At 32.2% G+C, this 15,781-nt stretch overlaps 1 protein-coding gene across 1 annotated transcript in view; it reads right to left on the bottom strand.

Annotated features, from left to right (window-relative positions):
• LOC118187535 (F-box only protein 11-like) overlaps positions 1 to 15,781 on the bottom strand; it is a 100,326-nt gene that overhangs the window by 20,850 nt on the left and 63,695 nt on the right. Inside the window, exons 12-14 of the mRNA XM_035357779.2 lie at positions 14,036 to 14,121; positions 13,843 to 13,937; positions 6,518 to 6,640 (exon numbers count right to left, since the gene is read on the bottom strand). Coding sequence (XP_035213670.1) covers positions 6,518 to 6,640; positions 13,843 to 13,937; positions 14,036 to 14,121 — 304 coding nt within the window. The remainder of the gene's footprint in view (positions 1 to 6,517; positions 6,641 to 13,842; positions 13,938 to 14,035; positions 14,122 to 15,781) is intronic.

The following is a 15,781-nucleotide window of genomic DNA, read 5'->3' on the forward strand; positions in this document are numbered from 1 at the left end:
TCTTTAACTACTTTTCTAAATCTATTTACTTATAACTGATACTCAATAAACTGATACTGATGATCTACTTACAATGAACTGATAAGAATTCTTACTAGTCTCTTTACCACCTTCAGATAAAGCATCTGTTTATTTGATAATATTTTCAACATTACTCCTTTTAAGAAAAATTTGCTTTTCTCACGAATGAAGTTTTAATTAACAGTTAGCAGTTTCTTTTTTCACTTAACAGTTTCTTTTTTCCGTCATATTATGACAAAAAATAAGCATATTTTTGATAAACATTCTTATGAAGAAATTCATAATATAAACCGAAATCAGCAATCAGAACTATTACAAGTGTTGAATTTATTGATTTATGCTAATTTTTATTTTCATCGTAAAAAGCACACTTTTCCTTAAAATTGGCTTTTTTCAAACAAGTAAGCGAACTGGAAAGAACACTTTACAAAAATAGATGTCAGAATTTAAAATGTTTTGTTGTTATTACATATCTGTTCGATTCCAAAGAGGAATTATTAATATCAAGTTCACAAAAGTTCCGAATTTGAGTTAGATTATCTATACTTTCTGTTTCTTCATCACTAGAGAAGTCAAACAACAAAATGTCATTACTTCCAGAATCATTTAGTGAAATTTCAGATTCACTATCTCAGTCATCTTCAGTTATAAGCTGCTCATTATCATTCATTTCTTCTTTTATTTTAGTGCCAAATTTAAAAGAAATAATATTCGCAGTAGTCGGAACACCGAGCTAGTGAAAAAAAAATTTCACGCCTTTAATTGTGTAAAAGAATTCAGTAAAACCTAACTTTGAAACCAGTTGATTTGCAGTTCTAACTTTACTGGATTACTAGCGTTATCTGTTAGAAACATTACACACTCAACGAGCAAAAAATTCGGGCAAATCAGTGTATTAGACTAGAAAAATGTTGCCTGAGCCACGATCGGAAAAATAAAAAAAGTGCCATTTCCAAGTACCCGAATGGCGTTTGGGCAAAACTGAGAAATGGTTATAGTTTCGTTATTCTAAAAAAACTGCATGCATTTAGAATTCAGACATTGCTAATCATAATTTTTTACTAATTTCAATAAACGAGACTCTAGAAACTTTATGAAACAGCATAATGCATTTTAATATATATATATATATATATATATATATATATATATAACCCCAGTAACAGGAAGTCACTTAAAGCAAACACTCAGTTAACATGAAACAAATTTTGGTTCCATCAACAATGTACATAATCTTATAGGAAGTTTTATAAGTTAATGTGAATTTCGGTTAGCATGAAAAGGTCTTATCGTAAACGACTCATGAGATCTGCAATTCACACTGCCATCACTGCATTCTGGAAATCTGTCTCATCACAACATATATAGAACCATTTTAGAAGAGCCTGGAGACATAAAGATGCTAATCTTGGAGAGACATTAAGTATTTTTTGGAAGCAGGCAAGATGAAAAATGAGCAATCACGTTCGCCGGGAATCGAACCACGGACTTCTGGAATACCAGCTCAGCATGCAGAACCACTACACCATGAAGGCGGGAGAAATAAATACCTTATATAATCCCCCTTTTAAAAGGCGACTGGGGTTTTTAGGGGACCCAATTGCCAAATCCTGCGTGGGGAGAAATCATCATACACCACCCTTTTAGTTCGGGCACCACTGTAGAGACATTAGGTATCTTTTTGGAAGCAGGCAAGATGAAAAATGAGCAATCGCCTTCACCAGGAATCAAACCAGCCCAGCGTGCAGAACCACTACACCCCGAAGGCACACTAGGAAGGCGGGAGAAATACCTTATAATCTCACTGATGAATTAGATGATGACTATGATACCACTTCATCTGACAAATGGAATATTTTACAAAAGACATTGCGAACCCTGTTGTTAGTTTTGAGGAGATTATTTAGAGCAGATGATGATGTTTCTGTGTGTGCTCCAGTGGAACCTGATTTACAAGTAGTTGTGTGAGAGGTGTAAGAAATATCATCAAAAGAAAGTGAGAAGGGCAGTACCACACTGGCCACCCACCAGTAATTGTTACATGGTTTGGACACTATGAATATTTTGCTGCAACATCTAAACTGACTACTAATTTTACAGAAGCCATGAGTACAGTTAGCTGTGAAGTTACCTTGCATTTTTGTTCAAATCTGCAACAGTGCAATAATCAGAAGAAATTTTTCACCATGAAATGAGCTGCGAGTACTTCCCCCCTTCCCCCCAGGTTACGATACAGTAATTAATGTAGCACTGTAGTGTTTTCTTTTAAGACATACATGAACACTATTATACTATAAGTATGTACCAATATACTGTAAATCAGTGATCACCAAACCGTCGATCATTAGCTATTAGTAGCTCGGAGGGACATTTTCGATAGATCGCAGGGGGGCCATACAACAAAAACTGCTTATTTCTCCTGTGCAACTTCAATTACCAGCCTCATCTCATAGTTAATCGTATATACGTGAGGTTGTGCATGTTATGTTTTTAGTGTGTATATAAGACATTTGCTAAATTGGGTAGTTTGATTTATGCATTGGTACTAAGCCAGGTCTGTTCTAATGATAGCGTGTTCAATCAAAAAAACTTATCACTTTTATTCAGAATAGGAAACTGATTCCTTCTTTACCCAGGTAAAGGATAAATGTGTATTACTGTGTTATGCAAGTGTATCAGTTGGGAAAAATGAGAACATAGAATGCCACTCCAAAATAGTTCACACAGGGATTGAAAAGGATTTCTTACCAAATTCTGCTCTATAAAAAAAAAAAAAAAAAAAAAAAAAAAAAGGGCAAGGCAGCTAAAATTTCAACTTAATGATCAACAATAAACTTTTTTTTAAAATCATTAAACAAGAATAAAGGAGCAGCTAAGGCGTCATTCCGAGTTTCAAATATTATTGCACAGAATAAGAAACCATAGGAAGACTGTGAAATAATCAAAACTGCATTTTTAGAAGCTGCAGATGCATTATTTCACAGTTTCAAAGATAAAACTGAGATAATGTCTGCTATTAAATCTGTACAGCTTTCTGCAAATACAGTAGCAACAGTTGTGAGTTCTGATGCTACTCACAACTTAAAACTGATTCTGATCGCTGCAGCTATTTCTCCTGCAACTTGACGAATCAATTTGTATAGTTGATATAGCTCAGTTTCCCATTTTTTGCAAGAATGGTTTTTGATAATTTCAAAACAATAGAGGAATAGGTAAAGATTATACTGTTAATAGGACACACTACAGGACAGGACATATTTTCAGCTGTTAAAGATCTTATCAACTCTGAAAATATTCCTATAAATAAGTTAGTGGACTTAGCAAGTGATGTCACTGCATAGGTATGATGTATTGAAAACAGTCTTAAAAATATTAAAGTTTCAGCACATGCAATTCAGAGACGTTTGCTCAGAGCACTGACTGATGAACTAGACGGCCAGTATGGTGATATAGTGCTTCATATGGAAGTTGGTCAGTTGAGTGGAAGCAGAGGTTTACAGCATTTTCAAGAGTTGCTCCTTGCTTTAGTAGAATTTTTGAAAGAATGAGGCAAACGAGTGCTGTAAAAAATTTTAATAACTTTGGTTTCACTGCTTTTTCAGAAAAAATTCTCCAAGTAAGTGAAATTCATCACAAGCTTCCTCTGAAACATCTATTCTGTGTTAATAGCAATAATATACACTGGTTATCATAAATTAAGGAAAAATCACAAAAATCATGATTACTGAAAAAGTTACACGTAGAATTTAATTAAACTTACCCACAAATATACAACACATAGTAAGGTATCAAATAACATAAAAAGAAATTACTAGACAAATATGGTAGTATAGAAATTAGCACATGTATAAAATGAACAAATCGAAGGTGTCAGTTTGCTATAGGAAAAGTACCTTCAATATGGAATATGATCGCCTCTAGAAGCAATACAGCACATACAGTGATGTGTGATGCTTTCAATTATGCGGTCTATCAGTTCCATAGGAAGCAAGAACCATTGCTCTTGCAAAGCAGTTGCAAGCGCGACAAGGGTTTGAGGGAGCAGACTGAGAACAGCTAGACCTCTCCCTAAAGCATCCCAAACTCGTGCTCGATAGGATTCAAGTCCAATCATCGAGCTGGCCACTCCATGCGCATAATTGTTTCCTGTTGAAGATAATCATCTACGATGCGAGCCCTGTGTGGTCTTGCATTGTCGTCCTGTAACAGGAAAGCATCACCTATTGCCCCGGAATTGGGCGCACATAAACATCCAGGATGTCATCTCTATAAATCTGAGCATTCACGGTTCCCCTTGGAAAGACATGGAGGTCTGTGCGTCCACCCAAAGAGATGCCACCCCAAACACAGACACTGCCCCTTCCGTATGCATCTCTTTCATGGATGTTTGACGGATGATAATGGGTTCTAGGTTCTCTCCTTATCAAATAACGCTTACTATCACTTTCTAGACTAAACCTGGACTCATCCATAAAGAGAACCGCCCTCTATTGATCAGGCGTCCAGTGGACATGTTGTCGTGTCCACTGAAAACGGTCCCTCCTATGGCGTGATGTGAGTGGCACACAAATGGCTGGTTGCCTCGCATACAGACCACCTTCGCGAAGACTTTTACGCACAGTTGATGTTTACATGAACCTTCCAGTGTCTGCAGCAAGGATCTAAGAAGAGTCGGAGTAGCGGTTCTATTCCTGCGTGCACATAATGTCAAATATTGGTCATCGGCGCTCGTCATAGCTGTTGGCCGTCCTTGGCTGAACCTCCTAGATGCCGAATCTGTGGTTTGAAATTGCCTTCAAAGTCTATGAACCACAGAAGAACTCACATTTAGCCATCTGGCCACTTTTGTTTGACTTTGTCCTGCCTCTAGTCTCCCAATGGCTCTCCATCGCAGTTCTGCAGGCAAATGATGCCTGGAGGTCATTGTTACGAATTGGCTATCTCAGATTTCTGATGTCACTGTCACAGTGAAATATGTGGGCTTGCTCTCAAACATGGACTTTTATGTTCCTCGCAGATGACGTATTCCGAAAGCAGCGCCACTGATTTGCATATCACAGTTTTACTCAGCTATTCTTACTTGGCAACATATTCAAATTTTACACGGTTTGGCTTATTTTTTAGGGAGTTATCGCTATTTTTGAGATTTTTCCTTAATTTATGATAACCAGTGTATTTTTCCATCTTGCCATGGGCACTTTCTAAAATTTTTAGCAGTCTATTATTATTATAAGTATTACGAAAACTCATAGTTAAAGTCTATCATAAATACATTATCGCATTTACAGAACATGCAAATTTTGGTGATAACCTCTTTAAATGGGATTCAGTCTCCCCCCCCCCAAAAAAATGTCTACAGACATTTGCCACTCCTAAGGCCGGAAGTGGTGGTCACTTTACTACAGAGGCACCTAATAGGTGTGCCATCTTTGCCTCCTATAAGGGGACAGAAAATATGCCTTTTTGGGATCGGAACGCTTCTAGGTGGCAGTCTTGGGGACTTGTATTTACATTAAATGCAACCTCAGTTTCTTCTTTCACTGACATCGACCCCTTGCTGGTAAGAGTAATCTATGGTCTAAATCCTTGCAGAAATTCCAAATTAACACATAATAGCGGGCTCAAGCTCAATCTTTTGAAAATTTATTTCCCAGTCTTTCTGAAAGTTTGTCATAGTTAACTTAAAGCATAATTGTAAGACCAAAATTGAAATTCAAAAAATTTTCTATCTTCCCCCACAAAAGTAGACAAATAATATTCTAACAGACAATTATTTTGTAAGGTTTGGCAAACAACTAATCAGGTTACTAACCAAAGCTTTTGTTCTGGAAGTAGCCGACTTCATCATTGTTTACAACTGTTACGTCATTATTACGAGCCATTGTTTACAATTCGGCTTATAATGCTCATTACAAGCCAAATCATTTGAATTCTATGTTCACTCAAAATGTTAACTGATATCCAAGAATGGCAGTCACAGAAAAAAGATGGAAATACTAGATATTTAAAATTAAGGACCTTTGCAAGTTTGGGCTAAATTAAGGCCTAGTGTGTTTGCATAGACTTCATTTTCTTCTATCAAACCCTGCCCTTTTTCATGCTGTGGAATAGAAAGAAGATTTAGTAATATTCAACCAACCAAATAACTACCACATCAACCTTTTAACTACCACATCAATCTTGAGACATATTAGAATGTCAACAAATATAATATTTAATATATTAAAAAACAAAATATTTAATAAATTTAATAATTTTTTCTTTTTTTCCTAGACCATTTTTTAAACATTAGTATACACAACTCTAATGCAGTCTTTTGAAGAGTTTTTACCTCACTTTCATTGTTATTCAATGATTGGAACTTGTACATAAAGAACTTTTAAACTTCGAAGCAAAAGAGGAAAAAAAAAAAGTTTGATGTTTGCTAATGTTGAAACTGAGATTCACAAGAATAATGTGACATAAAACTTATATGAATTATAATATAATGACATACCTGCTTTCCACTATGAATTCTGTTACGTCGTAAAACTGGAATACTTCCAGTTGTTATCCATACACCTGCTAGTGTGTTTGCATAGACTTCATTTTCTTCTATCAAACCCTGCCCTTTTTCATGCTGTGGAATAGAAAGAAGATTTAGTAATATTCAACCAACCAAATAAAAGAAAATCTACATATATATATGTACACTGCACAAAAAAATAGGGGGGGGACATTTCTGTATCTTCCTTTTTACTGGGTCAATTGACGGAATTCAAATAGCGTTTTTCATGTCATGTGCGACTAGATTTGTATAAAGTACTGTTCTATTACAGGCATTTTGACACAAAAACCGGATTTTTTCTGAAATGACATGCCAATTTTTTCTATATTTCGATTTTATGACTCAAATTATGCCTAAATATTAAATTTTGTAAAATTTGATGAGAAATTTACACAGAAAATCAAAATTTCTTTAAGTTTGCACAAAGAATAATTCACTTGGTGTTAATATATGGTAACCTATTTTACTTTCCTTTTTTACATTGTGCATGAGGGGGGAAAAAAGTCACATCATTCTTACTTTCAAATAATTTTAACAAAGTGCCTAACTACATTTGATCTTGCATCACTTTCAACAAATATGCCAAATTTCAAAACTCGCCAATATATAAATTCACGTATATCTTTGGAAATTTTGAATTAAAAACTCAATTTTCTGCAGGTATGCTTAGGAAAGCATCTACTTTAAGATGATGGTAAAAATTTTATGGATTTTAAAACAAATAAAAATTATTTAAAAATACAAATTTAAAAAATAAATCAAAAAATAGCCCAATTTTATTTGGAATGAACCTAAATTTTGAAATGTGAAAGAATTAATCAATTAAGTGTAATAAACAAAGAGTGATTAATAAATATATACAAAATTCAATTAACCTTGAGGAGCTCAAATTTTGAGAGCTAATTTTTTTAAAAACTACTCGTGCTATTTTTACAAAACTCGGCAGTTTGGCATAATTTATCATATAATCAAAATATGGGAAGAAATTGGCATTTTATTTCAGAAAACATACGATTTTTGTGTCAGAATACCTATATTAGAACAATGCTTTATGTAAATCTAATACATATCCAAGTCACGCTTTCAAGACATGAAACGCGCAAATTAAATTTTGTCAATCCGCCTACTAGAATGGGAGATATAAAGCTGTCCCCCCTTTTTTTTGTGTGCAGTGTACATATATTACACGTAGATATAAAAAATACGATGGGTTTGCTCTATGCGAACAAGCAACTTCTAATTAACTTTCCGCAATTTCAGGATCTTCCCCCTAGACCAGTACTTTTAAGAACATTCAAGCGTATTACGTAACCACTTCTGTAAATGAAGAACACACGTCATTTTGCGTTAGAAGAAGAGACCGCTTTCTCCCTCTGCTGCTGCTCTTCTCATCTGCCTTCCTTTGTTCGAATATTATAACACAGTGAATTTAAAGTTAATCTTATTTAGTAAAATTTAGTAAAGAATAAAGATATGAAGCTATAAACTTAAATCCTTCTGTGTCGTCATTGGATGCCACTTTACACTCAGCCACAACAATGTCCGGAATTCTGATGTGACCAAATTGCCAAGTTTCATTCATGTGCCTGACTGCCAAAATATTACAGTTAATTAATTAGCTTGCAGGATTTATTCTACGTGGGAAAAAAAGTCCTCTGGATTTATTTTCTAAATTCATCGGACGAGTGTCTAACTTCCATCCCAATGCCGTAAAGCGGGTCAATGAGTCATTCGCATAGTACTTTCATCATCTACAGACAACTCAGTGATTATTTTTGCTCGTGCTTTATGCTCTAAAATTTTGATGCATTAAACAACTTTTTAGTGTGTGGATTATGAATACAAGATTGAATACAGCCATATCAACAAATACAGAGGAAATAGCCACTATCGATGTAGCAAAATTCCTACTTACTATTTTTGATGGATCCAAAAGTAATATTCCTGTGGACAAATAGATATTCTACTATTTGAATAAAAGTGCAATGCAAAAAAAAATCAAGATAAGGACAAGCCACTAGTATTCTCCGAGTGCCTGAGAGGAGAAGCACTTGCATACTTCTTTCGCGAGTGTTTAGAAAAAGACTGGGAAGCAGTAAAAGAAAAAATTTCTTGAAATTATCTTGAAAATAGTGAAAATTCTGCTAGTAAATTACAAAAATTGTTGAATAGTTATAATCATATATATGTATAAAGTAAATATGATATTGGCTGTATTAAGATTAAACCCCCTAGAGTTGTATTAACTTCTGAGTTACCAATAGCCTATAGACCATATCAAGCATCTTCTAAAGATAATAGTGAAATTAAGAAGCAAATAGACAGGTTGTTAAATGCTGGGATAATTAAACCTTCTTATAGCCCTTATGCTTCTCCTGTAACTTTAGCTTATAAGCATGATGAACAGGCAAAAACTAGATTGTATATTGATTACAGAAAGCTTAATCAAATTACAAAAACTGATTCTAAGCCCATTGCTAGAATTGAAGCTGTATTAGATCAATTCAAAAAGATACTGAAAAAATAGCATTTACTACAAATTTTGGACTTTATGAGTTTACTAGACTACCTTTTGGTTGGAAGAATTCCCCAGTTGTTTTTCAAAAAGCTCTTAGACAAATTTTAAACAAATATCAGATTCAATTTGCTTTAAATTATTTTGATGATACAGTATTCTCTCCAAATTTTGATGAACATTTAAACCATCTTAAAATAATATTTGATATATGTGAAAAATAAAATATAAAATTAAAACAATCTAAATGTAATTTTGCTAAAGAAAAAATAAATTTTCTAGGACATGAAATTCAAGCAAGTAAATACCAGCCCAATAATGAAAATATAGAGGTTATTAAGAAATTGCAACCCCCTAAAAATGTTAAAGATTTGCAAAGATTTTTAGGAAGTATTAATGTATATATATCATAAATTTATTCAAAATTATGCTAAAATTAGAGCTAACAAATTTACTTAAGAAAGATACTCCCTATAAATGGACCGATCAATGTCAAATAGCTTTTCAAAAATTAAAAGATACACTAATTTATGGGCCTTTTTTAACTCTGTTTAATCCTAAATATCCTTGTCATGTATTTGTTTATGCATCTAAAGAAGCTATTGGTGCTATTTTTAAACAAGAATATCCTGATGGTAATTTACATCCAATTGCTTTTCATTCTAGAAAATTTAGATCTTATGAACAAAATTATGCAATTACTGAGCTGGAATGTTCATCTATTATTGATGCAATTGATAAATTTTATTATTTTTTACATGGTAATCATTTTACTGTATATACTGACCATGCTGCTCTAGTTCGGCTTAAAAATATAAAACATCCTGCAGGTCGCTTATTTAGATGGTCTTTAAAATTATATAAGATGATTTTGATATAAAGTATAAAAATGGATCCACTAATGTTGAAGCTGACATGCTATCTAGAAATCCTATTTGTCAGCATTTACGACTGCAATATATTATAATTAGAAGAAATAAATATATCCAAATTTAGATAATGTTTGCAATCCTAAGTATAAGAAAATGAATGATGTGTTATCTATTAAAAATCAAGGACTGTATAAAATTGTAATTCCAATGCCCCTTTGTACTAAGTTACTTGAAAAAGAACATCTACAATTTGGTCATAATGGCATGTCCTCAGTGCTAAATTTATTATCTCCTCAATATTATTGGCCAGGAATTGTTCAAGATGTTAGAAATTATTGCAAGCATTGTGAAGTATGTCAATTTAATAAGAAAAATAAACAAGAGATTTGGTTTAATGCAAAACTTACCATCAGTCAGTGAACCTATATATTCATATATGCTTTTTAATCTGTCAAACTCATCATATCAGAAGTGGTATTGTGTGTTGTAATTTTCTCCTTTTGAAAAGTAGTAAAATTGGATGCAATATGAGAGTAAATGTGATAATTTTCTGTAGTAAAAAAAAAAGTCCAAGTAGTGGGAGTTACAAGTATGAAACCTATTGCCTAGCAGTTAAGTTGCTGTTATTACAGGCAGATATGGATGGAAAAGGATCTTGAGAAACAACTTCTTGTCTTCCAAAGGGGTGAGAGAAACATTCAAACATTTTGCTGCATTTTTAAATAGTCTGCCCTATTTCTGAATGGCTAGCAGCAGCTCTAGACGGCAAAGGTTCTTTCTTCACAATTTCTACAGTACAATAAAAAAAACTACCTGAATTTAATGAATAATGAAATCAAACCTGAACTGAAGTATTTCCAAGGCAAATGTTCGTAGGCACACTTCCAATGTCATTATTTTCAACTCAGAAATACAAGGAAATGTTGTTACGGAAGTTACAAATTGATGATATATTTGAAAATAGCAGTGAGTACTTTCCATGTATGTTAATAGATGACAGCACCATCCTAATTCATAATCATTTTGTTAGTGACAAAGTACCAGCTCTGCAAGCAGAGTTCAGTTTGAAAATGATGATAGAACTGAATGACTGTACAGACAGAAGGAGCAAACTATTATCCATCTTTTTTAAGATGGGCAAAATGCCTGATACTCAGAGAAATATTTTCAGATTAAAATGCCTCTTATTTAAAAAGAACTTATAGGCACAGTCTTGTGCTAACCAAATCAATTGCAACTTGCGGTGATGTTATTAAACAAGAATGTTCAAATTCAAACAAAAAAAAAGTGGACTGGTGGTCAAAGACTATACAATTTAATTTTAATTTAAGCTGGCTCAGTAACTCTATTGCCATAACAAATTCAAATGTCAGCAGCGATAATGCAGACAGAAAATTATAAATTATCAGAGCTGGCAGGAACTAATGCAGCAAGCAAGCGGAGATTAAAAACACATTCTGCCCTACACACCAAACACCTCAGTATAAAAACTATCTAAGTGATCTATCTGCATTCTGGGGAGGAAATAGAAACGGGAAATTATAGTAAAGGCTGAAATTATAAACAAGTGAGTAATTTAGATAATAATAACTGTATATATATTTGAAGAATAATTTTCCTTCTCTGTATGTATTCGGTTTCTTTCTTCAACATGCTTCCTTTTCATTTTAGAATTTTTGAATTTAATTAAAGATTTCTGTTATTCTAAAAAAACTTCTTTAGCAATACAAACATTTAGAAGAAATATGAAATATATATGGTAAGGGCCGTTTACAGTGCTGGTGTGGCAGAATTTTTAGAATTTAGTGACACACAAAGCAACAAAATCTAGAAATGACACAACTTGGAATTTAGAGCAGGCAACGGAAGCAGAAGTTAGAAAGGAACTAGTCAGTAAAATTTTGGATCTAAAGCGATAAATTTAATGTTCCACGTGATTGCACCAGGTGGGACAATGCCTAGCATCAGACCTGTGTAATATGCATTAAGACATATTAGATTAATCTTTTATATTGCCAGTTTCCAATTTCTTTATTAATCAAAAAATTCCTTTCTATAAAGCCTGTCCATGTGATAGGATTAGAAGCCTTTTTAATATTTTTCATGCTTGTGTCTAGTGAAAAGTAGAGAAAATAAAGGGAAGATGAACACGTTAAGAAAAAGATTCTAATATCAGAAGTAAAACATTCAAATATTATGTTTTCATTGTTCTTCCAGATGTTCTCCGAAAAGTAAAAACTTTCTGTAAAATACATCCATTACATATTAATACCATAGAGACATCTTTCATTTTGTCACATTTTTCTAGAACATTCTAGAATCATGGGTTTATAAAGCTTGCTTTCAAATCATTCTAAACTTTATAATTTGCATCCTTCTTCAAGTTGTGATGTCTAATGTCCTGAAGCAAAATTACCCCTACCAATTTTTTAACAGCAAAAGCCAGAAATATTTTGAAAAAAAGAAAAATCACAGAAAATATGTTTAAAATTAATTTTATAGAGAAAATTGATGCATATTCTGACAATTTACAAGTTTGAGACAATAACATGAGAAAACTTTTATCATGGAAAAATTAAAAAGAAGATATTTTTAATTAATTACATAGCTGTTTTCTTTTGCTAAGAACTGTTTCATAAATTGTGCTTTATAGCATTATACCTTATTTTTCAAACTCAAAACATTGTATAATAAGTGCCCAAAATAGAACTTTATAATATGACAGCAAAAAAATAAAAATGTTACATTTTAATGTTAGTTCTTAAATATAATTTCAATATATCACCATTATTTTAACGAAATTTATCAATGTTACATTGTTTAAAAAAAATCGTAGGAAAATTCCCAGATCTCAGAATTAAAAATTTACTATAGAAAATGATCTTAAAAATCGCCAAAATGTTGGTAATTCGCCAAATTTAGAGCCATTCAATAAAAGAATTCACATCTCCAAAAGCAAAAAGTTGTTTAAGATCTCTTCATTAGAAAAAGTGAAATAATTTCGAAATGCTTATGTTTCACTTATTGCTCAGAAACTAGAGTATCCCACATTTAAATTAGAAATAGGAACAAATTATAACCCATTCAAAAGATAACCATATTTATCAGTGAATTGCCAAAAAATATACCTCCAAAATGTTATTTCACACTCAAAATGGCAGTCATAAAAAGACAGAAATTTCACATGACTAAAATTAAGGACCTTCTGCCGATTTTGGCCAAAATTAAGGACTTTTAAGGACCAAAAATCGATTCCAAAAAGCTTAAGGACCTTGTTAAAATATGAAAATTTTATGACCTCCACTTTGAAAAGCATTAAAAAGTCCGCAAGCTAAGAAAAATGCATTAAAAAAGTCTAAGACAAGCTGCTTTGTGCAAAGCTTTACTATTTTTTAAATCATATGTAACATATACACAATTTGTTGTTGTTGCTAATCCTCCAGCCCAGCTTCTGTTATACAAAACTTAAACAGCTTAATTAAAAATGAAATTAACATATAGCACTCATGTTTGCACATGAGTTTTCTATCAAGAAACTATTTCTAAAATGCTGGATGGGAAACTGCTTAAAAATTAATAATATTACATAAAAAATTATCTATACAATTTAATCTTTTAGAGTTTTCTACAGAAAAACTTTAAAAAAAGGAACAGTGATAAAATATGCAATAAATCTTGTAGTAAACAGAATCAAGGGGAGAATCAATTTTCTAGTTGTTACTGCAGCATGAATTACATAAAAGTAAGGTTAAATTAATTGCCATAAATCAATTAATTGAACTAATTAGCATATTTATGAGGACCTGTATCTCAAAAAAAATTTTTATACTGTTTTTCAGAATAATACGATTTTAAGTATCTACTTTTAAAAGTATTATTTTACTCACTACATAAATACCGCCATGCTGCCCATGATGGATTTTATTATATCGTACAATAGGATCACTATTAGTCCGAATCTGGATACCAGCCAAAGCATTACCTAACAAAAGAAATACATAAATTTTAAAAGTAAAATCTCAGTCAACACAAAATTACATTTGTTGTATATAATAATAAAAACATTAAAATAAAAATTACCATAAATATTATTATGTTCAATTAAACCTCTTCCTTCCCCAAATATATAAACACCACCTTGATGGCCATTATATATTTCATTTCGCCTAAAATGAAACATAACATTTATAAGCGAATGCAATACAAGTATAAGTACCAACAAAATGCATATCATTATTTCAAGTACAGTGCTACATTATCAATTTTTACTTTACACAATATCATCCTTTAAATTATTTAGAGAAAATATGAGCACTTTTTTTGAATCTATATTTTGTATCGAATTTATTCTTTAATTTTTATAAAATGGATATAGAAAGTACATCATACAACATTAAAAAGAAGATTAATTTCTTTGGGAAGAGAAAAATATATTCTTAAAGAAACATAGTACTCCATTCAAATAACTGCTGGCCATTAAAATTATAACACCATGACAGACAAAAGATAATAAAACTAGAGATAATTTACAAATACCTCATAGTACAAGATTGAAAGGTTTCAAATTTCAAGGTGGTTCCAAGGTACAGGTAATTATTCCAAGCAGCCATTATGAGAAGCTGCTGCTACATTACTAATCATAATGTGGAATATTCTAGACATAACTTGGCATATTGTAATCTATCAGCCTTCAATTCCTTGTCATAGTTTAGTTATTGTAGCTACTACTGGTCATGTCAGTATCTCAGCGAATCTGAACATGGTGGCCAAGGCAATATAATATGTGTGTGGAGTATAATATGTGTTATGGCGTTAATATGCGTTGATCCATCTATCACAGTTCCCGATATCAACTCTTAATCATTCAGACATGTAAATTGATAACTTATAGATTAAAGAATGAAATGGCTATCATATAATTGATGAATTAGCAAAACAGATGCAGATCCTCCACAGTTCTATTTAACCCTCTGACTGCTCAATTTGTAGACCGAAATCGCTTCATAAATTGTGTAAATTTTTTTTTTCCCCAAATTTTAAATCTATATATATTGGAGAATTGAAAATGCATTTTTTCTTTCTAGAAAATATTTTTTATATAGATTTTTATCATGAGAAACTAAGTTGCCAAAAATACCAATTTTTAAATGTTATCACCAAAAAAAATTTTTTTTTAATAAATTTCAGTCGAATTACAGTTAATTTCTATTTATTGCATAATATAAAAGGTAGAATTATAAAATTTAAGAAAATATAAAGCACTGAGGGAAAAATACATTAAAAATGCAGTTTAGTATGATAGAGTTCAAAACGGGGTTCAAGGCAAAGTCTAACTTCACAGTTTTTGCACAAGATTAAATAAATCTAATAAATAATCAATTTAATTATTAATCTAATCAAAAATCTAATTAATAATTCAATAATTTAATTAAATAATCAAGATAATCGCTGAATGTTTTCAAGCGGCCATTTCTGTAAGAAAAAAGCGGCAAAATGTTGTGTTTGAGCGGTAATACCACGTGCCTTCAAACGCCCCAATTTAGCGGACAACTAATGATAATTGTTGTCCAAAACGTAAACTAAACGTCTAATACTGTATATAATTTATTTCAGTGGTCAAATGGGAAAAAAACGGGATGCGCTCATCAATAAAGGAAGAAAAACACATGCCCGCGGAAATCGCAGGATGAGCAGATTTTGCTACATTTGAGTTGCCCGTGGAAATCGCGAGATAAGCAGCCAGAGGGTTAAAACAATATCTGAGAAAAACAGTCCTGGAAGTCTGATAAAATGAATGAGATAATGCTCATGAAGAAAAGATATCTC

Source organism: Stegodyphus dumicola, chromosome 4 (assembly GCF_044657685.1).
Source record: "Stegodyphus dumicola isolate Sdum_Otavi_A_Nest chromosome 4, ASM4465768v1".
In the NCBI taxonomy this organism is placed as follows: Eukaryota; Metazoa; Arthropoda; class Arachnida; order Araneae; family Eresidae; genus Stegodyphus; species Stegodyphus dumicola.